The sequence below is a fragment of the Pelodiscus sinensis genome, chromosome 19, assembly GCF_049634645.1.
Source record: "Pelodiscus sinensis isolate JC-2024 chromosome 19, ASM4963464v1, whole genome shotgun sequence".
Lineage (NCBI taxonomy): Eukaryota > Metazoa > Chordata > Testudines > Trionychidae > Pelodiscus > Pelodiscus sinensis.
Window position 1 is genome coordinate 4,951,146 of NC_134729.1, and position 22,511 is coordinate 4,973,656.

Consider the following 22,511-nt stretch of genomic DNA (forward strand, 5'->3'; position numbering starts at 1 on the left):
CCCCTGCGGCCTCAAAGCGGAGAGCCTGCTTTCTGTAACGGCCGTCTGGCCCCGTTGCCTCCCCCGCAGAGCCCCAGTATTTCCGCTTCGAAGGCGTCTGGCTGACAGAGACGGGCATGGCCGTGCTGCGCAACCTGTCCATGTCCCCGCTGCACAAGCGCAGGCAGCGCAAGAGCCGGCTGGGTCCCCTGAGTGGGGAGGGCGGCCTGGAGGGGGGCGACGGCCTGGGCACGGAGGAGAAGAAGGACGGGGATCTGGAAGGGGAGGACCCGCTGAAGGGTGAAGGTGCGCTCCCCTCCGCCTCCGGCCCGCGAGTGCGCGCGGCCCCCGTTCCCTGCCGCTGGCTGGCACGGCGCCCCGGGGTGCTGCCCCCTGCCGCCTTCTTGGTGGCACCCATGCGTTCCTGCAGTGCCCGGAAGGGCAGGTCTGTGCTCAGTGCCTGAGGTCATTGGCGCTGTGAGGGATGGGCACAGAGGAGGGAGCCTTTCGCGCAGGAGGGGCTGTGGGGTGGGAGGGAGGGTCTCGTGGGGACTGCTCCCTTTAAAGCAGGGGTGGGGAACCTTTTGTGGGTCGGGGGCCACTGACCCACAGAAAAATCAGTCGGGGGACGCACACAAGTGAGAAGCAAAAAGATAACCCCCCGAACCCTCCCAGCTGTGGCCCCCGACTGAGGAGAGGGGCCCCACGTTCCCCTCCCCCACCAGAGCCAAGAGCGGCCTAGGCTAGTGGGTCTTGTGGCTCCAGCCCCGCGGGTGAGCAGCAGGGGGACTGGAGCACCTGCACGGACCCCCCTGTGCTGAAGGGAGCCCTGAGCTTTGGGGGCCATGCCCAGGCAAGCCGGGGACACATCCAACCCATGGGCCTGAGGTCCCCCACCCCTGCTTTAAAGGTTGGCCCTTTGGCAGAGCTGCGTGGGGTGGGGGTGGAGGGAAGCTGGTTGCTGTGCCCAGCTGGGTGGCTGCTGGCTTTTGGGGGGCCCTGACAGGGTGGATGCACCAGAGAGAGGGGTACCCTGGGGGCCCCTCTGTCACTGACAGGCAGAACCAGCTCCTCCAGGGTCGGTGGTGTGGGGAGAAGGGGCTTGCAATGTGTGGGGCCGGGTGTGGGTTGGGGGGGTGGAGTTCAGGGGGTCTGGATTGTCCGTTGACTTTTTCCCTCTGCCGTAGTGGGGCTGAGGGTTGTGGGGGGGTGTCCTGCTCTAACGTGTCCCCTCCGGTGCACAGTGGGCGTAGAGCACATGGAGTGTGAGATCAAGCTGGAAGCTGCTGCCAGCCCGGACCGGGATGGGGGCGCCGACGTGGACTCGGGGAAAGGCCTGGAGGATTTGGAGGAATGCAAGAAGAGGAAGCGGAAGCCCTACCGCCCTGGTGAGTGCTCCTGCGCCTGCTCGCGAATCAGCTGGGCCCCTCTGGGCCTCCGCCACTGAGCCGTCCAGACGGATCCAGCCCATCAGAGCGGGAAGCGAGGGGTGCTGGTTCCGGCAGCCTGGTTCTGTGGGGCGAAGCCTCCCCTGTAACTCCTCTCGCTCTGCTCTGCCTCCCACAGGTATCGGGGGGTTCATGGTGCGGCAGCGCAAGTCCCATACCCGCCCGAAGAAGGGCTCAGTGGCGCTGGTGGAGGCGTGTCGCGAGGTGCTGAGCGCCGAGGGGCACCCGGAGGACGGTAGGAGCCGTGTGTGCCCAGGCAGTGCCTGGCTCTTTGGCATTAACCTCTGTGTTGCGGCTGGGACAGAGCACAACCCTTCCCCCCTTAGCTCTGGGACTCTTGTGCAGGGAGGTGGGGCTGCACCATTGCTTGTGTGGGGGAGGCAATGGAGGCTTGGCTCGTTTCAGGAAGGCCCCAGGTCTCTGGGCTCGTCTGCTCCCCCCCAGGAGGGCAGAAGTAACAGCAGCTGCTGTTCACAGGTCCACCAGCAGAAATCCCCGTGGAAGGCGCGATGGAGCAGGGTGCCACGGAGGGGGACGAGAAGAAGAAACGCCGAGGCAGGAAGAAGAGCAAGTTGGAGGATATGTTCCCAGCCTACCTCCAGGTAAGCCAGGCTGTGGCGGGGACAGGGCTGTGTCCCAGCTGCTGGGGGCCGAGGGGTATGGGATGATGGGGGAGTTTTGGACAGAGAGCTGCGGAGGGGGCCTGGCTCCTCGCAGGGTGGGTGTCCTCCATTTGTTAACTCTGGCACGTGTCCCCCGTCTCCTCCCGCCCCCTTCTGTCCCCTCCCCACTCCTTCGGCAGGAAGCTTTCTTCGGGAAGGCACTCATGGACCTGAGCCGGAAGGCCCTGCTGGCTGCAGGGGGTGTGGGAGATGGAGCAGCTTGCCCGCCCTTTGGCCAGGGGGCTCCCAGACCCAGGGTGGACCCTGGTGTGCCTGGCGCACTGCAGAAGGCACCTGGAGAAGGGAAGGAGACTCCCACTCATCCGAAAGGTAAAGGATCTATAGAGATGCCCTTGGCTTCTGGGTGGAGGTTGGCAAAGTGCATGGCTTGTTGTTGGGATTTGGCCTGGTGGGGAGGGGTCTGAGGGGCTGGGCACGGGCACCTGGATTGTATGGGATGGGTGGTGCCAGGAGGCTGGGATTGGTGTCCGGGAGGGAGGTGCCATGGGCTGGCTCGATGTTCCCCTCCGTTGACTCCACAGGGGACGACAGCATGGACAGCAGCACCCTGGGCGCCCAAGAGGAGGACCTGAAAGGGGCAGAGGCAAAGGCTGAGGACCCAGGTGAGCGCCTTCTGCTGGGCTGGCCCACAGAGTTCTCCTGGCCCCTGAGAGCTGAGGGGTGGGGTGGCATCCGGGGCTGCAGAGTGGCCCTGCGGGGCCGGGTTCTGCACTATGGCAGGCTGGCACAGAGAGCTGGAGAGGCTATGCAAATGAAGTGGCCCTCTCCTTTGAATATGCATGTTCTCATTTGCATAAATGCAGCCAGCCTAGAGCGCCCCATCTTGTTGACCGGCTGCCCTGACCATTGAGATGCTGCCTAGAGTGTCCCCCCCAGTAGTCCCGGCCATGGAGCTGTGCCACTCTAGCTACAACTCTATGGCACCTTTCTGGTTGGTCCTGGAGGATTTGGAGTCTCTATGGTTTGGAGTCCTAGAGTGAATCTTTGGAACCATAGAGCTGTGGCCTAGAACATCACCCTCAGTTCCTACTCTTGCTGGGAAGGGCTCCTAGCCCCTGGGAGGATCAACCCACAGCCCTGCTGGGTGGGAGTGGGGGGGTGCAGCCTGGTGGACTCACCCCGCCGGGTGGGGGGGGTCACGACCCTACACACTTAGCCCTGCCGGCTGGGGATGGGGATCCTGGACAATGTTCCCTTTAATTTTTTCCATCCACGTGTGGAGTAAATGTTGTTTCGCGCACCGAGGCACGTGTGGACGTGCACCACCAGTAGAAACACAGGCTCCGCTGTGGGTGCTGTGCTAATCAGCTGGGCGGGTGCCTAAGCACTCAGTTTACAGGGAACACTGGTCATGGCCCTGTGTGCTTTGCTCTCCCAGGGGCAGAGGAGCCGAAAGGTTCTCCAGATCCCGGGGACACCGAGAAGCCGGCGACACCAGGCGAGGGTGCTCTCAGCTCCGACCTTGACAAGATCCCCACAGAAGGTCAGGCCACCTACTCCCCCTCGCACCTCCCTGCTTCCCATCCCTCAGCTCTGTGGTGACGCCAGCTGGGGCTGGTGAGAAGGGGGAAAAAGGGGAAAGTCGGGCCCCAATCTTGGGGAGACCTTAATGTCTGTCAGTGGGAGACGGTGGGGCCTCAGCAAACGTACTGGAGCCCAGAATGTGGCTTGCCGGCCTGGTGCCAGCTTCCCTGGAAGGTGCAGTGTCCTATTCGAAGGCAAGGGGGCTTGCCTGGGCCAGCTTCCCAAGCTAGAAGCTCCTAGGGATCAGAAGGCAAGTCAGATCCTGTGGCTCCCCTCTGCTGAAGCTCCTGGCTGTGTGGAGGGACCAGTCCCTGCAGCCATGGGCAGTGCATGAACCACCTGGCTTGGGGGAGTTTCACCCCCAGCCCTGCCCCTTCCACTTGAAACCTCCTCCCTTCCATGCCCCCTGGAATCCCAAATCGTTGTGCCCCCCCCCCACCCCCCCGCCATGGCCACCAGCCCCTGCCCCAGGCTTGCTAATGCTTGAAGCCCCCCAGCCCTGGAGCACCGGGAGGGAGAGCATGCAGCGATGCTACAGTCCCCCAGCCCCAGGTAGGCGGGTGGCGTGGCCCCAGCAGCTCAGCCAAAGTGGGAGCCTGGGGGAGCGAGTGTTGGTGGGGGCCATGCCTGACTGTCCGGGGCTCAGCCTCCCCTACCTGCCGCCCATTCCTGCAGCTTGTCACACAGAGCAGCTGCCGAGCAAGCAGGGGATGGTGGTGACTCTGTTTTGTCCAGGTACCTTTTCATCTGCTTGGAAAGGGCTCTGAGGGGGTGGGGTTTAGTAGTTAGAGTAGGGAGGGCTCAAGAGTCCCTGGCTGGCTTTGCCAGTTGCGTGCGGGGGGTGTCTCGCATCTTGCACCTCAGTTTTGCCCTGTAAGGTGGTGAGAATGGGATGGGGGTGGCTCTGCACACAGGAGGGCGGAAGGCCACCCAGCTCCCCAGCCCTGCGCTCACTGACCTTCCTCCTGCCCCCAGAGCTGCCCAAGATGGAGAGCAAAGACGTCCAGCAGCTCTTCAAGGACGTGCTGGGCTCTGCAGAGCGGGAGCAGCAGCTGAACTGTGTGACGGCTGGCCTGGAGGCCGGCATGGCAGGGCGAGACCCCAACCGGGCGCAGCTCTCTCAGCGGCCCTTCCTGCAAGGTCAGCTGTCTATCCTCTGCGTGGCGGGGGAGGCTGTGCTGCCTTTCAGGGCAGCTGGCTGCTAAATTGCACCCGCCTCCCAAAGCCCCGTGAAAGGGTTGTCCTCCAGGGGTGCTGTCTGTTACTGCCCCGTCGCCAGCCCCTTGCTGTGCAGCCTGGTTTAAGCAGAGGCAGAGTCGCCTCGGGGCTGGAGCACAGCCCTGGGGGACCTGTTTCCTGCATGGAAGTGCCATGTCGCTGGGGGCAGGCCTCCCCTCCCGAACCTTAGCTTCCGCAACATGTGCAATGAAGTGGGTGGTACCGGGCGAGGAGAGGTAGGCATTTGGATTCTTCAGGGGCCAGACAGCTGCCTGGCTTTGCTCTCCCTGGCCAGGGGCCTGTGGGAGGGGGGCTGGAGATGAGGGGGCTGGCTCTAATGCCTACTGCCAGCTTTGCCACATGTTTTGCCTTCCCTCCTAGGGAGTGTTTCTCTGGGCTCTCTCTCCTCCGCTGTCCCCATAGAGCCCTACTCGGGAGTCTGCCAGTCCCCGTTCCTCGATAACAGGTACGTTGGCGCCTGCCAGGCGGGTGGTGCTGATGCCCTCGGGAAGGACAGATCACGGCATCCTCCAGGGCTTGGCGATGTGGGTCCTCCAGGGCTTGGGGCGAATGTGGGTCCTCCAGGGCTTGGGGCGAATGTGGGTCCTCCAGGGCACGGGGGGAATGTGGGCCCTCTAGGGCTTGGGGCGACTGTGGGTCCTCCAGGGCTTGGGGCGAATGTGGGTCCTCCAGGGCTTGGGGCGACTGTGGGTCCTTCAGGGCTTGGGGCGACTGTGGGTCCTCCAGGGCTTGGGGCGAATGTGGGTCCTCCAGGGCATGGGGCGAATGTGGGTCCTTCAGGGCATGGGGCGAATGTGGGTCCTTCAGGGCTTGGGGCGAATGTGGGTCCTCCAGGGCATGGGGCGAATGTGGGTCCTTCAGGGCTTGGGGCGACTGTGGGTCCTCCAGGGCTTGGGGCGAATGTGGGTCCTCCAGGGCATGGGGCGAATGTGGGTCCTTCAGGGCTTGGGGCGACTGTGGGTCCTTCAGGGCATGGGGCGAATGTGGGTCCTCCAGGGCTTGGGGCGAATGTGGATCCTCCAGGGCTTGGGGCGAATGTGGATCCTTCAGGGCTTGGGGCGGATGTGGGTCCTCCAGGGCTTGGGGCGGATGTGGGTCCTCCAGGGCTTGGGGCGGATGTGGGTCTCGGAGCTGGGGGCGAATGTGGATCCTCCAGGGCTTGGGGCGGATGTGGGTCTCGGAGCTGGGGGCGAATGTGGATCCTCCAGGGCTTGGGGCGGATGTGGGTCTCGGAGCTGGGGGCGAATGTGGGTCCTCCAGGGCTTGGGGCGGATGTGGGTCCTCCAGGGCTTGGGGCGGATGTGGGTCTCGGAGCTGGGGGCTGCTGCAGCTGCAGTCCAGGGGCTGGAATCCGTCCCGGCTGGCATGTGCCCTTGGCGTTGCCCACCGCCCCGGGTGACGCGAGCTGTGGGCTTTGCCCCCCGTGCAGGGAGAGAAGCGGCTTCTTCAGCCCAGACCACTGTGAGCCCGAGAGCCCCTGGGCCAGCAGCTCGGCCGCCACCACCCCCTCCACGCCCACCACCCCCACCACGGAGGGTGAGGGGGATGGGCTCTCCTACAACCAGCGGAGCCTCCAGCGCTGGGAGAAGGACGAGGAGCTGGGCGAGCTGTCCACCATCTCGCCCGTACTCTATGCCAACATGAACTTTCCCAGCCTGAAGCAGGATTACCCAGGTAGGCAGCTGCCTGTGCCCCCCCCCGGGGGCGGGCGTGGTGCTAGCTGGGCTTGGTGCGTGGGGTTCAACAACCAGCCTGTCGTGACCCCCTTGGCTGAGTGGAGGCTCTTACCCATAGTCCTCTCCGGCGTGAGGGCCTCGTGTGCTTTCTCCGGGGTGGAGGAGTCCTTACCCATTGTCCTCTTGGCATGACACGTTCAAGTTGGCTAAGGAGCAATTTACCCCTAGAGCTCTCCGCACTGGCTGCACGCAGCCCTTCATGCTGCGTCGTGGGGAACCCGGGCTGGGGGCACGTCTCTCCCGCTGCCCTGATGGAGACCCTGGACTGCAGGAAGCTCCGGCTGGAGGCTGCCGGGGCTGGCGACTGGGGGGCGATTGTAACGTGAATCTCTGTCCCCCTCCTAGACTGGTCCAGCCGCTGCAAACAGATCATGAAGCTCTGGAGAAAGGTCCCTCCCCCGGACAAAGCCCCCTACTTGGTGAGTCTGCTGGGCGGGCCTGCGGGGGGCGGTCCCGGGGCGACGGGGTGTCTCATGGCTCCTCTGAGCGTTGATCTGTGTTTTGTGCAGCAAAAGGCCAAAGATAACCGGGCGGCTCATCGCATCAACAAGGTGCAGAAGGTACGTGCGGGGGGGTGCGCTCAGGAGCCTTCTCTGCCCTCCTTCCCAAGGCCCGCCTGGCAGAGACCCACTGGGGGGGGGGAATTGGAGTGGCTGGCCCCTTCTCCGACTCTGCCGGCCCCTCCCTTCCACAGCCCAAGGTAGGGGGGTGGGGGGCACTCTGACCTGACGCCCCCTGGGGCTCTGCACTGCAGAGAGGCTCCCGTGGCCCCCGGGGCACTGACCCTGTCCCGCACTGTCTCTGCAGCAGGCCGAGAGCCAGATCAACAAGCAGACCAAAGGGGAGGTGCTGCGCAAGCCCGAGAGACCCTCGCTGCACCTGCGGATCCCGCCCCAGCAGGGGGCGCTGCCGGGCGCTGCGGGGCAGCCTGTCTACATGAGCAGCCCGCTGGCCCTGCCCGGCTCTGCCGACGGGTTCCTGAAGCCCCCAGCGGGCGCCGAAGCCGGGGCTGAGTCCGGCGAGCTCTTCCTCAAGCTTCCTGCCCAGCCCCCCGCCCAAGTGCCTTCGCACGACCCCTACAGCATGGCCCCCGCCTACCCGCTGGAGACGCGCTTCCCTTCGCCCCTGGGCCAGAGCCCCACGGCTGCAGCTGCCTTCCAGCCCTTTCCCAGCCAGCAGCAGCAGCTGCTGCCTGCCTCCCGGCCCGCCCTGGGCCCCCAGCCCCCAGAGTTCCACCCCACCTCCCCCGGGACCCCCCGGCACCAGCCCTCCACCCCAGACCCCTTCCTAAAACCTCGCTGCCTCAGTGGCTCTCTGGACAACCTGTCGGTGCCGGGCAGCCCGGGGGCCAGGCCCCCCGAGCCGCTGCTCTCGCCCCCTCCCTTTGGGGAGCAGAAGAGGAGCCTGGAGGCCGGGGGGCTGCAGGTGAAGAAGGAGGAAGGGGGCCTGGGAATGTGTTCTCCGAGCTACGTGGCCGCCATGGGCTACGCTGACTCCCCCTCCCAGCTCTCCGCCGCCGAGCTGAAGGCAGCCAACGTGTTCAAAGCCCCCCTCACCCCTCGGGTCTCTCAGCTAGAGCCTCAGAGCCCAGGGCTGGCGCACCCCCACCCCCAGTCCCTGGCCCCCTCGCCCCCCAGCCACTCCGACCTCTACAGGCAGTCGCCCTCCGTGTCCTGCTACTCGGACCCCTATTCCCAGCCCCCCCTGACGCCCCGGCCACAGCCTCCCGACAGCTGCTGCCCTCTCCCCCCCAGGTCCCTGCCCTCCGACCCCTTCACTCGCGTCCCCGCCAGCCCACAGTCCCAGTCCAGCTCCCAGTCCCCTCTCACCCCCCGGCCACTCTCCAACGAGGCTTGCTGCCAGTCGCCTGTCACCCCTCGCTTCCAGTCACCTGACCCCTACTCCAGACCCCCCTCGCGCCCCCAGTCCCGGGACCCCTTTGCCCCTCTGCACAAGCCGCCCCGGCCCCAAATGCCCGACTCCGGCTTCAAATCGATTCCGGTCCCCCACAATCCCCCAGCGGGAGGGGGCTTCCCCCCAGCCCAGCCTAGCGACCCTCATTCCAAGGGGCTGGGGAGCCAGCAGCCCCCCTTCGCTCGCTCCCCCGGAGCCAGCGTCTTCCCTGGCGCCCAGGCCCAAATGCGCTTCACCTTCCCCCCAGCTGTCTCGGAGCCCCTGAAGGGTTCCCCCTCCCACCAGCCCCACGGGATGAACAGCCATTTCGCCTCCGGCCAGCCCATGGGCAAGCCCCAAAGCGCCAGCTACGCCTCCTCACCCGGCTTCCACCAGGCCGGCAGCCCCCTGGGGCCTGGCAGCTGCCCTGCTGAGACCTACAGCCTCTCCCCCCTGCGGCCCCCCTCCGTGCTGCCGCAGCAGCCCCCTCACCCCCAGCAGCAGCAGCAGGACGGCTCCCTGGCCTACTTGCCCCGAGCTGGGATGGCGCCGCCAGCTGACAAGCGGGACGAGGTGGTGTCGGGGGTCTCTGCTGTCCCCAGCCGGGAGCTGCCCGAGCTGCCCATCAGCCAGGAGAGCACCCTCAGCAACATCAGCCAGTCGGAGCTGGAGAAGCAGAGGCAGGTGAGGACTCGGCTCTCTCCTGAGCCCCCGGGGGTGGCTTGGCGCGGGGCAAGAGCATAGACGGGCACATGGTGAATCGGAGGTGGGACTCCTGGCTCCCAGCCCCCCCACTCTAACCGCTGCACTCCACTGCCCTCCTGGAGCCAGGCACAGGGGGCGGAGGTGGGGGCCGATCCGAGGGACTCGGTAATGACTCCTAGAGGATACGAAGTAGCGCGGGAGCCAGGGACGTGGCTCTTTGCCCTCTAATCCCCTTGCATGGCCAGAGTTCCGTGGCAAGTTCCCTCTCCCACTCTGTGCCTCAGTTTCCCCTCCCGATCTAGGCACACGTTCTCCAGGGAATGCTCTGTCCCCTCCCCTGTCCCTGGTGCTGTCCAGGGGCAGTCAGGGCCCTGCTGTAATGGTGCATCCCTTATCTCCCAGCGCCAGAGACTCCGCGAGCTCCTCATCCGCCAGCAAATCCAGAGGAACAACCTGCGGCAGGAGAAAGAGAGCGCGGCCGCCGCCACGGGCTCCTCCCAGGCTCCATGGAGCGCCGAAGCCAGCAGCCAGGCCTTCGAGCAGCTCAGGGGCCTGGCATCCTACCAGCCTGCACAGGTAGGGCAGAGGGGCACCAGGAGAGCCACACCTGAGCCATGTGGACCACATGGTGCTGGCCCCAGGGCTGCTGGCCTGACAGGTGGCGCCAACCCATGTGGCTGTGGCCGTCCACACTGGCCATCCCAGCCCTTCGCCAAGCCCCACATTCCCGCCAGGCCCCTCTGGGAATGGGATAGATGGCAGGGGCATCCCATAGCCTGTGATGGGGAGTCGTGAGCTGTCAGCCTCCAACCTCAACCCCACTCCCCTGCGCAATCTGATGTGACTTCCAAAGGGGAATCACTCTGGGGCTCCCCCCCACAAAAAGTGGAGAGCCACTGACTGCCCTGTATAGAGTAACGTGTGCTGTGACTCATGCCCTGTCACTTGGGGAACTCCCTGCAGCAGGATCTGTCTGGGCAAAGCACCTGGGGAGAATGGGATGGGGCTTATCCTCAACCAGGGCAGCAGGGGGGTTGCAGAGGAGCTCAGCCCAGGCTAGAGTCAGGAGGGAATTTGGGATCCCGTACTGCTGGAGTGGGGAGGGTCTGTAGGAGTCGAGATGCAAGCGGGCTCACTCTCTTTCCTTGCCAGGATAAGAACACCCTCGGGAACCTGCCTGCAACCCCCAGCAGTGGCAAACTCCCCGGCCCAGTCATGGTGCCCGCAGCATTCGCACCGGAGGAGCGGCTTTCCCGCCCGCCTCCCGCTGCCACACCCTCCTCCATGGATCTCAACAGCAGGTGCGTGACCCCCAGCTGCTGCAGGCAAGGCGTGCTGTGGACCCCACAGGCCTTGGCTTCTTGCCCTCTAAAGGGAGGGAATCCAGGGCACTTGGCTTACCCGGGAGGCCCTGCCCTCGTCTACGTGTAGGGAAACTGAGGCCTGCAAATAGAGTCCTGGAGGCCTTGCTCCCCTCTCCCGAATCCACAAGGGCGGGAGGGATTTCTGCGGAGGCCCCGGGTGGCAGGTGTGGGGGGGGCATCAGTGGGGTCGATGCGGATTCAGCCTGTGGGACAAGAGCCCCTCAGTGGGGGATGTCGTGCTGGCCACTTCCAGCCCCCCCAGATGCCACTGACTGGGGAGGGCGAGGTAGGGAGCTGCTTGGCTGTGACTCTGCCTCAGGCGGCCGGTGGCCCTGAGCCCCATGCTGGCCGGTCGCTGGGTGCCTCTCTGACTCTCTGTCTGTGTTGCAGGCCACCAGTGGGAGCCCCCCAGACCTTCTTCCCGCGCGGCATGTTCCAGGGGCCCTCTCCTCAGCAGCAGCTGTGGCAGCAGCAGCAGGCGGCCGTGCGGCTCCCCGGCCCTGCCCGCTTTCAGCAGCCGCCCGGCCATGAGCTCGGCCGGCCGGCACTGGGCGGCTTGGCCACGCGCCTGGCGGGCCCTGCCGAGCCGATCCAGCCTGCGCCAGGCGCCCTCGGGGCCCAGTTCATCGAGCTGCGGCACAACGCCCAGAAAAGTGCAGCCGGGGGCATGGGCGCCCCCTTCGCCCAGCAGGGCCTTCCAGCCAGGCCCCGCTTCTTCCTGCCTGGCGACGAGAGCTCCAGCCAGGCCCTGCGCGCCTCCGTCATGCCTCTGCCAGCCCCGGGCCTGCCGCCCCAGAAGCTCCCGGCCCCGCTGCCTCCCTCGGCTGCTTCCCCGCAGGGGCCTCACCTCAAAAGCGGCCCTTCGCTGCCCCCGCCGGCCGGCCAGGAGCTGCAGCATGTCCCGCCCCGCCCGCTCTCCTCCGGCTCCGGCCTGCGCCCCGACGGCCCCAAGGACGGCCCCGCCACGGAGCCCCCGCTGGCCCCGGCTCCGGCTCCCGGCAGAAGCCACCTGGCGCTGGAGGGGGGGCGGCTCCCGTGCGAGGTGCCGGTGGAGCCTGACCTGGACGACGACTTTGATGCCCACAAGGACCTGGAGGACGACGACGACCTGGCCAACCTGAGCCTGGACCCAGACGTGGCCAAGGGGGACGACGAGCTGGGGACCCTGGACAGCCTGGAGACCAACGACCCCCACCTGGACGACCTGCTGAACAGCGAGGAGTTCGACCTGCTGGCCTACACCGACCCCGAGCTCGACACGGGCGACAAGAAGGACATCTTCCACGAGCACCTGCGCCTGGTGGAGTCGGCCAACGAGAAGGCCGAGCGCGAGGCCCTGCTCAAGAGGGAGCCGGTGGGGCCCTGCCTCAAGGGCCCTGGGGAGACCAAGGAGCTGGGGCCCCCCGCCCCTTGCCCCTCCAGCACGGCACCAGCTCCACACCTGACCTGCAAGGCCCAGGCCAGCGCCCTGGGAGCCAAGCCGGCCTCCCTGCCAGCCAACATCCAGCCCAAGCTGGAGGAAGGCTGCCTGAAGACGCCCCCCTGCCAGTTCAATGCCAGGGCCTCCGACCGCCTCCCAGGCCCCATCAAGTCAGAGGCCCTCCAAGGGGCGGAGAAAATGGCGGCCTCTCTCGGCCTGACCCTCAAGCCCGGCCCGAACCTGCTGAGTCCCGGGGCAGGGCCTGCGCGGCTCGGCACAGCCCCCTTCCCTCCCAATGGCCACGCTGCCACCTCCGGCTCCGAGAAGGGCCCCTATGCCGCCCCGGGCCGCGGGCTGGCCCCCAGCCAGAGCGCTGCCCTCCTTGACCTCGATGGGGGGACCCTGGGCCTGGCCGGCGCCCAGCACTCGCCGCCCGACGACCTGGACAAGATGGAGAGCTCCCTGGTGGCCAGCGAGTTGCCCCTGCTCATCGAGGACCTGCTAGAGCACGAGAAGAAGGAGCTGCAGAAGAAGCAGCAGATGTCGGCTCACCTGCCCGGGGGCGCCCCGCACCTCCAGGCTGGGCAGCCCCCGCCGCCGCACTCCATGCTGGCGCACCCGGCAGGGCCGGGCCAGCCCCAGGATGGGCAGCCTCCCCGCCTCGTAGGGCCCCAGCAGCAGCTGCAGCTGGGCCTGGTGGCCCGGCAGCAGAACCTGATGACGCCACAGCAGCAGCAGCAGCAGCAGCGGGTGGTGGGAACCCAGCAGGGCCAGGTACTGGCCCCCCACATGGCGATGGCGCAGCCCCAGCCCCACGTCCTCGCAGCCCAGCACGGCGTCCAGCCGGCCCTGGCCCCGCAGCAGAGCCAGCAGCAGGTGCTGGTGCAGAAGCAGATGCCTGGGGTGCAGCCGGCGCCCATGGGCATGAAACCCCCACAGCTCCTCATGCAGCAGCAGCAGCAGCAACTGGCCAACAGCTTCTTCCCTGACACAGGTAGGAGCCAGCAGGCTGGGCAGGAGAGGGCCACACCTTGCTGCCCCACTCTGGGCCCCTAGCCGGAGGGAGCCGGGGTGACCCACAGGCACGGGGCCGCCACAGCTGGCCGGCCGAGGCTGAACGCGGGCGGAGGCTGAGTTGCTTCTCCACAGCTCGTACGGGGGGGAGCCGTCCTGTTTCCTGCCCCCCATCTGAGCAGGCTATCCGCGTGGGCGGCAGGGGCAGCCCGGGGCCCGTCAAGCAGACTCTTGCAGCTGGTACCCTCCCGCCATGCCCGTGTGCCGTGCGCGGGAGCTGCCCTTCCCCCCTGGGTTGGGGCCCCAAGACGCCTGCACAGGGGGCGGCCGTTCCTCCCATGGGCTGGGCGCGCTGCTGGGCGTTGGCCGGGGGAAGCAGCCTCACGCTCTCTCCTCGCAGACCTGGATAAGTTTGCTGCGGAGGACATCATGGACCCCATCGCCAAGGCGAAGATGGTGGCGCTGAAGGGCATCAAGAAGGTGATGGCTCAGGGCAGCATTGGGGTGGCCCCTGGGATGAGCAGGTAAGGGGGGCGCGGGCTGGGGGCGGGTGGGCGGCCGAGGCCGGGGCCGGGGCGGAAGCCGGGCCTGGCTCACTCCTCTCTCGCGCTTTGCTTCCAAAGGCAGCAGGTGTCCCTGCTGGCTCAGCGGCTCTCGGGAGCTCCAGCCACGGCCGAGATGCAGAACCACGCCCCACCTGGGAGCGGACAGGTGAGCGCACGGCTCCTGCCCAGCCAGTACCAGGGCGTCTCCTCCACCATTCCAGAGACAAGCGGGAGGGTCTCGGCCCTCTGCCCTGGGAATCGCCCTCACAGCTGGGGTGCACGGGCTCTGGCAGGAGGAGGTCAGAGTGGGGGGCCAGGAGAGATGTTGGGGGGGGAGCAGCAGGCAGGGATGCGTTGGGGGTGGGGGCAGCATGTGGCAGTGTGTGAGCGTGGGGGGAGGGTACACATGGTCACAAACATTCTCCACCTCTTCTAGGAGCGAACTGGCAACGACCTGTCCCAGGCCCGCCCCAACCCACCTACATTCGCTCAGGGCGTCATCAGTAAGTAGCTGGTGCTGGGGGGCCCCGGCCAGGTCAGGGGGCATGTGGAGGGTTGTGTGGGCTGGCTCTGGGCATAGCCCTGCCCTCCTGATGGCCGCTGCAGGGCGTGGCTGAGAGTGGAGAGGATGGTTTTTCTAGCTGGGGCGGGGGTGCTGGGGCTCCCTTCCCCCAGTGCATCTCCACGGCTCCGTCCTACCCCCGTGCCCCTCTCCACAGACGAGGCAGACCAGCGGCAGTACGAGGAGTGGCTGTTCCACACCCAGCAGCTCCTGCAGATGCAGCTGAAGGTGCTGGAGGAGCAGATCGGGGTGCACCGCAAGTCCCGCAAAGCCCTGTGCGCCAAGCAGCGCACGGCCAAGAAGGCCGGCCGCGAGTTCCCCGAGGCCGACGCCGAGAAGCTCAAGCTGGTGACGGAGCAGCAGAGCAAGATCCAGAAGCAGCTGGACCAGGTGGGGGATGCACCGAGAGGGCAGGGGTGGAGGCAGCCTAGAAACCACCTGGGGCTACAGCATTTGGAGGAGACTGTTAGGGTACGTCTAGACTACAGGCTTCTGTCGACAAAGAGCGTCTAGACTACATTGAGTTCTGTCGACAAAGCAAGCTGCTTTGTTGACATGGTAGTGCGGACGCAAAGGACAGTTTACACCTGTCGACAGAAGGCGTTATGCCTCGTAAAATGAGGTTTACCAGCGTCGACAAAACTGCTGAGTTCTGTCGATGTTATGTCAACAGAACTCAGCGGCAGTGTGGACGCAGATAGTTTTGTCAACAAAACCCTGTAGTCTAGACACACCCTTACAGTCCAGTGGGGGCAGGGAGGTGGGGCCCTGGGCTGGGACTGATGGGCAGGTTGAGGGCTCTGGGCAAAGTGGGGGGGAGGTAAACTGGTGAGTCGGGGACACTGTGCAGAATGGCTGGGCGGGGTGTGTCGGGCAAGTCAAGAGCACTGGGCAAAATGGGCAGGGTGGGATGTGTGCCAGTTGGGTCAGGGGGCACTGAGCACAGCAAGGGAGGGCAGGGTGGGCATGTCGGGGGGAGGCAGGAGGGCTGTGCCGGGCAGGTCGGGGGGCTCCGGGGAGGCGGTCGGGCTGTGCCGGGCGGGTCGGGGGGCGCCGGGGAGGCGGTCGGGCTGTGCCGGGCAGGTCGGGGGGCGCCGGGGAGCGCCGGGGAGGCAGGAGGGTTGTGCCAGGCAGGTCGGGGGGCTCCGGGGAGGCGGTCGGGCTGTGCCGGGCGGGTCGGGGGGGGGGTCTGGGGAGGCGGTCGGGCTGTGCCGGGCAGGTCGGGGGGCTCCGGGGAGGCGGTCGGGCTGTGCCGGGCAGGTCAGGGGGCTCCGGGGAGGCGGTCGGGCTGTGCCGGGCGGGTCGGGGGGGGGTCCGGGGAGGCGGTCGGGCTGTGCCGGGCGGGTCGGGGGGGGTCCGGGGAGGCGGTCGGGCTGTGCCGGGCAGGTCGGGGGGCGCCGGGGAGGCAGGCGGGCTGTGCCGGGCGGGTTGGGGAGAGGCGGGCGGGCTGTGCCAGGCGGGCTATGCCGGGCGGGTCGGGGGGAGGCGGGGAGGCCAGAGGGCTGTGCCGGGCGGGTCGGGGACAAGGCACATAAGGAGAGGGAAGGCCAGGCTGATACATTACTCGGCGCCCCCGCCCTTCCCCCCGGCAGGTTCGGAAGCAGCAGAAGGAGCACACCAACCTGATGGCAGAGTACCGCAACAAGCAGCAGCAGCACCAGCAGAGCTCAGCCGCCTTGGCCCTCAGCCCCTCGCAGAGCCCCCGGCTTATGGCCAAGCTCCCGGGCCAGCTGCTCTCCGCCCATGGGGTCCAGCAGCAGCTCCCCCAGCAAGCTGGAGCCCTAGTCGGGGCACAAGGCCTGGGCCAGCAGCCCAGCCAGCTGGCAGGACAAGCAAGCAACCTGCGCTTGCCCCAGGGTGGTGCCTCCGTGGCAGCCCAGCAGGGCCTGTCCTTCATGGGTCAGCAGCAGCTGGGAAACGCAGCCCTCCCCGGCCCCTCCAACAGCTTCTTCCCTGGGAACCCCGCGCTCCGGGGGCTGGCCACTGACACCCGGCTCATGCAAGAGAGGCAGTTGCAGAGGATGCAGCTGGCTCAGAAACTGCAGCAGCAGCAAAGCATGCTGGGACAGGTGTCACAGCAGCAGCAGCAGCAAAGCATGTTGGGACAGGTATCGCAGCAGCAGCAGCAAAGCATGCTGGGACAGGTGTCGCAGCAGCAGCAGCAAAGCATGCTGGGACAGGTGTCGCAGCAGCAGCAAAGCATGCTGGGACAGGTATCGCAGCAGCAGCAGAGCATGCTGGGACAGGTGTCACTGCAGCAGCAGCAGCAGCAGCAAGGCATGCTGGGACAGGTTTCGCTGCAGCAGCAACAGCAGCAGCCCCCTGCTCCCCAGCAGGGCTCTGGGGGGCAGCCCATGGGTCCCAAGCCGCAGGGGATCCTGGTCCAGCAGCTCTCCCCGCAGCCCGGGATGCTGGGGCACTCGCAGGTGTCCATGCTGCAGCACCAGGGTGTCACAGGCCACCAGAACCCCCCGAGACAGGTACTGCTAGCACCCCATCAGCAGAGGGTGCTGGGCTCGCCTCAGTTGGTGCCACAGACCCACAGCCTCATGGGCCACCGGCTGATCTTAACACCGCAGCAGCAGCAGCAGCAGCAGGCAGGACTTCTGGGCCCATCACGGACTTTGCTGACACAGCAGCAGCAGAACTCTATAGCACAGCACCAGGCCCAGCCGGGCCTCATGGGCCAGGGGCTGGCTGCCCAGCCGGGCCTCATAGGGCAGGGACAAGGGCAGGTTGCCCAGCCGGGCCTCGTGGGGCAGGGACAAGGACAGACTGCCCAGCCGGGCCTCGTGGGGCAGGGGCAGGCCACCCAGCCGGGCCTCATGGGGCAGGCTGCCAAGCAGCAGATGCAGCACTTTTCACAGCACGGGAGCCTGGGCCAGTCCCCCTCCCTGCTACACTTGAGTCAGGGAGTTCAGCCTGCCCCACAGGGTATGGCTGCCAGGGAGCAGCAGGGAGGGCCCGAGAGCTCTGTGCTGCCCCCAGAGGGCACCGAGGGCAGGGGGCAGCATCAGGTTCAGCTGACAGCCGCTGTGGGCGGGCTGGGCAGCCAGGACCTCGGGGGGCAGCCGCCCATGGGCGCTCAGGAGCATCAGGGCATTCAGAACCTCAACCCCTCGGCGCTGGCCAGCCAGGAGCAGCTGGCGCCCCTAGGCGGAGAGCAGCAGCCATCGAGGCAGCAGGCCGAGCAGGGGCAGCCGCCGCAGCACCTCCTGCTGCCCTCCCCACAGCCGAATGTTGTGAGCTCACTACCGCACCAGCTGCCACGCGCGCAGGGGGCTCAGCCACCAGGCACCCTGCTTCCTCAGCCGCTGCAGAGTGGCGGGGGGCTTGCGCCCGTGGGGGGCACCATGAGGCCAGAGCAGCCTCACCCGGACCCTGCCCAAGGGCCTCACTTGCTGGCCCCGCAGGGCTCGCTGCTGGCGGAGCAGCAGCAGCAGCAGCCTGGGAGCGTGACGAGCCAGGTGCAAAGCCTCATGGTCCAGCAGCCACCGCAAAGACTTGTGGGTCCGGTGCCAGCACAAAGCCTAGAGCAGCAAGCAAAAGGCCTGGCGGGCCAGCGGCTGCCGAGCCCAGCGGGGCAGCACAAAGCCGGGCTGCTGGGGCAGCCGCAGCAGAGCATGCTGGTCCCGCCCGTGTCCCACGCCCAGAGCATCCTCAGCCAGGTCTCGGCTCCGGTGATGGGCCAAATCCGAGCTCAGCTGCAAGGCGTCATCTCCAAGAACCCGCAGCTGCGGCACCTCACGCCCCAGCAGCAGCAGCAGCTGCAAGCCATCCTGGTGCAGCGCCACCAGCAGAGCCTGCTGCAGCAGAGCCAGGCGCTGAGGCAGGCCAGCCCCTTCTCTGGGCAGGCGCCGGCATCACTGGAACCGGGGCAGCACCCTCCCTCCGCCCCGCAGGGCTCCCTGGTGCGTCAGCAGCTGAGGCAGCCGGGGACGGTGTTCCAGGTCCGGCCGGCCGCTGCGGAGCAGATGCAGCCGGGGTTTGTCATGGAGCAGGGGCCCGCCGGCCAGCAGAGGGCGCCGCTGAGCCAGGGGCCAGGGAGCTCCCCGCAGCAGCCGCTGGCGGAGCTGGTGCACACGGCGCTGGCGGGACGCAGCCCGCAGCAGGGCGTGCTCAGACTCTCGGCCCCGCCGGCAGCCGCCCCGGTCCAGCCGCCCATGGGCATGGTCAGCCTGGGCTCTCTGCATCAGCACCCCCCGCCTAGCGAGGAGCCAAGCCCCCACGAGCCAAAGGAGGCCTCCCCGCCCATTGTGGCCAGGCCGCCCAGCGTGGCACCGAGTCCCGGGGTGCAGCCCGAGCATAGGCTGACGCCCACCCAGAACAGTCTCCTGGCAGAGCCAGTCCCCAGGCCACCGCCCAGCCAAACTGGGGAAGAGCCCTTCACCCGGACTCCTGGCCACTGGGAGCCAGCCACGCAGGGCCCCCGCTCCCCTCCCAGCATGGAGCCCACGGATGCAGCGCGCAAGCCAGCAGACCCAGGCCTGGCCGGGAGTCAAGTCAACGGGCAGGTGGGAGACAGGCCAGGCCCACCGGCCTCTCCTCCTGAAGTGGGTGCCCTGCCCGCTGAGGCCCCCGGGGTCAGCATCAAGCAGGAACCGAAGGAGGAGCTGGCGCAGTGCGTGCTGGGCGGGGGCCAGGCTGTGAAACGCGAGGCCAACGGCGAGCCGGCGCCCGCCCCCGCCAACAACCTGCTGATGGGCGGCTCGCTGCTGGCCGGCGCCCGCTCGGAGGCCGGGCACCTGCTGCTGCAGAAGCTGCTGCGGGCCAAGAACGTGCAGCTGGCGTCGCAGCGCTCTGCCGAGGGGCTGCACCCCGAGCTCAATGGGCACCTTGACAGCAAGCTCTCGGGGCTGGAGCAGCGGCTGCAGGCGGCTCCTCCCGGCAGAGAGGTGAGCCGGGGGGTTAAGTCCCAGGGGGGCGAGTGAGGGGTAAATGCAGTGGTGTCCAGAGCATGCGCCCATGCCCCACCGTGCAGGTTGGGGGGGGAGGGCTCAATTCCCTGCCCCCAGGTGTGGATTGGGGGATGGTGCCCGGGAGGTTGGGTGGGGCAAGGAAGCAAGGCAGGGGCACTGGCTGTGCCAGCACCACGACGACTCTCCCTCTCCCTACAGGATCCCTCTGCCAGCAAGAAGCCCCTGGCCCCGAAGCCCAAACGGGCCCAGAAGAGTGGGGAGCGGGTGGCTGCCTCCCGCAAGAAGCTGCGCAAGGAGGACGGGCTCAAATCCAGCGAGGCCCTAATGAAGCAGCTGAAGCAGGTAACGGCCCCGTTGCGTGCGGCCCGCTCCCCTCTGACATGCCCCCAGCACCTCGCGGAGCCTGGCCTGGTTCTGGGGGGGGCTCCCCGGCCTCAGTATAGGGGGGCGCGTCTGGGCCTCCTTTCTCCATCTGTCCTCTGTCTGGCGCGGGAATGCAAACGCTGGGGCCCCGAGCCCGGCTGGAGCCCGGCGTGGCGTGGGCGGTGATGCCCCAGCCTGGAGGGGTTAAGCTGCCCACTCTCCCGTGCTTTGGGCTGACGTTGTGACTTGCCCCCAGGAGCTCTCCCTGCTGCCCCTGGTGGAGCCCACCATCACGGCCAACTTCAGCCTCTTCGCGCCCTTCGGCAGCAGCCCCATCAATGGCAAGAACCAGCTGAAGGGGGCGTTCGGCAGCGCCGTGCTGGGGAGCAGCCCCGACTACTACAGCCAGCTGCTCACCAAGGTACCGTGCCGGGCTGGCCCCGCGGACCAGCCCCACCTGGGCAGGGTCCTGCCTCGGTCTCTCCATCTGTGGCTGTGCTAACAGCTGAGCCACCTGCTGGGTGGGGGGCGGGCTGGGGGGCGGGCAAGCAGGAGTGGGGGGGGCGGGGTTGGAGAGAGGGAGCAGGATGCTCCTTGACTGAGATGGATCCTTTCCTGGCAGAACAACCTGAGCAACCCGCCCACCCCGCCCTCCTCGCTGCCCCCCACCCCGCCCCCCTCGGTGCAGCAGAAGATGGTGAACGGCGTCACCTCCTCGGAGGAGCTGGCTGAGCAGCCCAAGGAGCCGGGCCAGGCCCAGGAAGCCGAAGGCCGGAAAGGTGAGAACAAGGGTGTAGCTGGGGCTGCCAGCCTGCTCCCTCCCCAGGGGAGCAGTGAGCTCTGGGGTGGGGGGGAGGGCTGCTTGTACCTCAGTGCCCCCTGCTGGCCAGCCTGGGCGAAGCACTGATGGGTTGTGGGAGGAGCTTCTTCCAGGGCTCGTGGGGGTGGGGCGGACTTGTAGGATGGGGGAGCGACCATGGGGGCAGGGCTGTAGCACTGGGGAGGTGGGGGGAGGGGCTGACATGCTGGGTCCCCGGTGCCAGGCCTTGGTGCTCCCTGACCCTCGTCCTCCTTCCCTTGCCCAGACACATCTGCCGTGGAAGTGAAGAGCCTGGACCTGCTGGCAGCTCTGCCCACTCCGCCGCACAACCAGACGGAGGATGTCAGGTGAGGGGCCCAGGCTGTGGGCGTGGGGGTGTCTCTGGCCTGGGGCTGTGGGGGAGGGACGAGGGGACCCTGAGGTCTCACCAGCGTCGTCCCTCAGGATGGAGAGCGATGAGGAGAGCGACTCCCCCGACAGCATCGTCCCCGCCTCGTCCCCAGAGAGCATCCTGGGCGAGGAGCCGCCTCGCTTCCCCCTGCTGGCCGAGGCTCCGCAGGAGCAGCAGGAGCGGGTGCTGTCGCCCGTCATCCCCATCATCCCCAGGGCCAGCATCCCAGGTGGGCACAGCTGGCTGGGATAGCCCATGGGGCGGGTGCCCGTGGAGCTGGGTATCGGGGGAGGAGGGGGCTGGGATATCGAGGGGCGGCTGGGGGCAGTGTGTGCATGGGGGATGGGGCTGGGGATCGGGGAGAGGAGGGAGCTGGGATATCGAGGTGGGTGAGGGGAGGCTGGGACCAGTGTGTGCATGGGGGGCCCTGCGGGCGGGCTGGGTGCCGGGGGAGGGGACAAGGGGGTGACCTCTCAGGGTGGCTGGCTGCTGGGGTCAGGGAGCAGGCGGGCTGGGTGCCAGGGGAGAGGACAGGGGGGTGACCTCTCGGGGTGGCTGGTTGCCGGGCTCCGGGAGCGGGCGGGCTGGGTTCCGGGGGAGGGGACAGAGGTGACCTCTCGGGGTGGCTGGCTGCTGGGGTTCGGGAGCAGGTGGACTGGGTGCCGGGGGAGGGACAGGGGTGACCTCTCGGGGTGGCTGGCTGCTGGGGTTCGGGAGCAGGTGGACTGGGTGCCGGGGGAGGGGACAGGGGTGACCTCTCGGGGTGGCTGGCTGCTGGGGTCTGGGAGCAGGTGGACTGGGTGCCGGGGGAGGGGACAGGGGTGACCTCTCGGGGTGGCTGGTTGCCGGGGTCCGGGAGCGGGCGCTGTGCACACCTGAGCTGTCTGTTCTGCTCTCAGTGTTCTCGGACACGAAGCCCCCTGAGGCACTGGAGCCCTTCGGGGAGCGCGGCACGAAGGTGGCCCTGGCCCAGGGCCTCGCCTGGGAGAAGGGCAAGGGCAGCGAGGTCTCCGTCATGCTGACCGTCTCGGCCGCAGCTGCTAAGGTGGGCAAGTCGTGCGTGCGGGGCTGGGGCTCCCTGCGGCCCCTGCCGACAGCCCCGGCTGGGGGCCCCAGCGAGGTCACGTCTCTGACCCAGCCCCACCTCTTCCCCCCAGAACCTGAACGGTGTCATGGTGGCCGTGGCGGAGCTGCTGCGCGTCAAGATGCCCAGCTCCTACGAGGTGCTGTTCCCCGGCACCGGGCCCGAGGCCAAGAAGGTGGAGACGGACGGGGCCAGTGAGTACCGGGCAGCCCCACGGGGAGGTGCCAGCCCTGGGACCCCCAGGGAACGAGGAGCCCTGTGGACAGAGGGTTTCTGCACCGCCCCCGGGTGCTGGGGGCCTGCAGTGCAGCCACGCGGACCCGCCTCTCTCGTAGGTGCGCTGGGTGGCAAGGACAAGGCGGCGCTGGTTGGGAAAGGCCCCGAGGCCGGCCCTGAATGGCTGAGGCAGTTTGACGCCATGCTGCCGGGATACAGCCTGAAGAACGAGCTGGACATCCTGTCGCTGCTCAAACAGGTCAGTGGGGGGGCGCTTCTCACGTGCAGGGCGTGTCTCTTGGCCGGGGGGGCGGGAGGAGAGTACGGGGCCGGCTGCGCTCTGGGTTGGCAGCGTCTGGCTCCGCGGGGCAGGGAGGCCCTGGGCCCGCCCTCTGATCCGCCCTCGTCTGTGCCCCCAGGAGAGCCCGGCGCTGGAGAAGGCCGCGCAGCACTGCTACGTCAACAACGTCTCCAACCTGGACGTGCGCCAGCTCTCCACCCTGCCCGAGGAGCCGTCCCCTCCCCTGTCCCCCTTCGTGCCGTCCCCTTCCAGCCCCGCCGACAGGGACAGGCTCCCAGAGGCAGCCCCCGCCCCGGCCCCGGCGC

The 22,511-nt window shown here is 67.7% G+C and overlaps 1 protein-coding gene across 1 annotated transcript in view; it reads left to right on the forward strand.

The window, feature by feature from the left end:
• Nucleotides 1–22,511, forward strand: part of KMT2D (lysine methyltransferase 2D) — a 48,193-nt gene that overhangs the window by 18,964 nt on the left and 6,718 nt on the right. Inside the window, 30 exon segments of the mRNA XM_075901976.1 lie at nucleotides 70–285; nucleotides 1,224–1,367; nucleotides 1,546–1,662; nucleotides 1,905–2,029; nucleotides 2,230–2,419; nucleotides 2,632–2,712; nucleotides 3,489–3,593; nucleotides 4,610–4,774; nucleotides 5,234–5,318; nucleotides 6,303–6,547; nucleotides 6,955–7,028; nucleotides 7,119–7,169; nucleotides 7,417–9,186; nucleotides 9,610–9,783; nucleotides 10,360–10,508; nucleotides 10,962–12,985; nucleotides 13,406–13,529; nucleotides 13,629–13,716; nucleotides 13,987–14,053; nucleotides 14,270–14,502; nucleotides 15,705–19,007; nucleotides 19,230–19,373; nucleotides 19,651–19,815; nucleotides 20,017–20,173; nucleotides 20,480–20,561; nucleotides 20,659–20,834; nucleotides 21,505–21,650; nucleotides 21,763–21,883; nucleotides 22,025–22,164; nucleotides 22,325–22,510. Coding sequence (XP_075758091.1) covers nucleotides 70–285; nucleotides 1,224–1,367; nucleotides 1,546–1,662; nucleotides 1,905–2,029; nucleotides 2,230–2,419; nucleotides 2,632–2,712; nucleotides 3,489–3,593; nucleotides 4,610–4,774; nucleotides 5,234–5,318; nucleotides 6,303–6,547; nucleotides 6,955–7,028; nucleotides 7,119–7,169; nucleotides 7,417–9,186; nucleotides 9,610–9,783; nucleotides 10,360–10,508; nucleotides 10,962–12,985; nucleotides 13,406–13,529; nucleotides 13,629–13,716; nucleotides 13,987–14,053; nucleotides 14,270–14,502; nucleotides 15,705–19,007; nucleotides 19,230–19,373; nucleotides 19,651–19,815; nucleotides 20,017–20,173; nucleotides 20,480–20,561; nucleotides 20,659–20,834; nucleotides 21,505–21,650; nucleotides 21,763–21,883; nucleotides 22,025–22,164; nucleotides 22,325–22,510 — 10,847 coding nt within the window.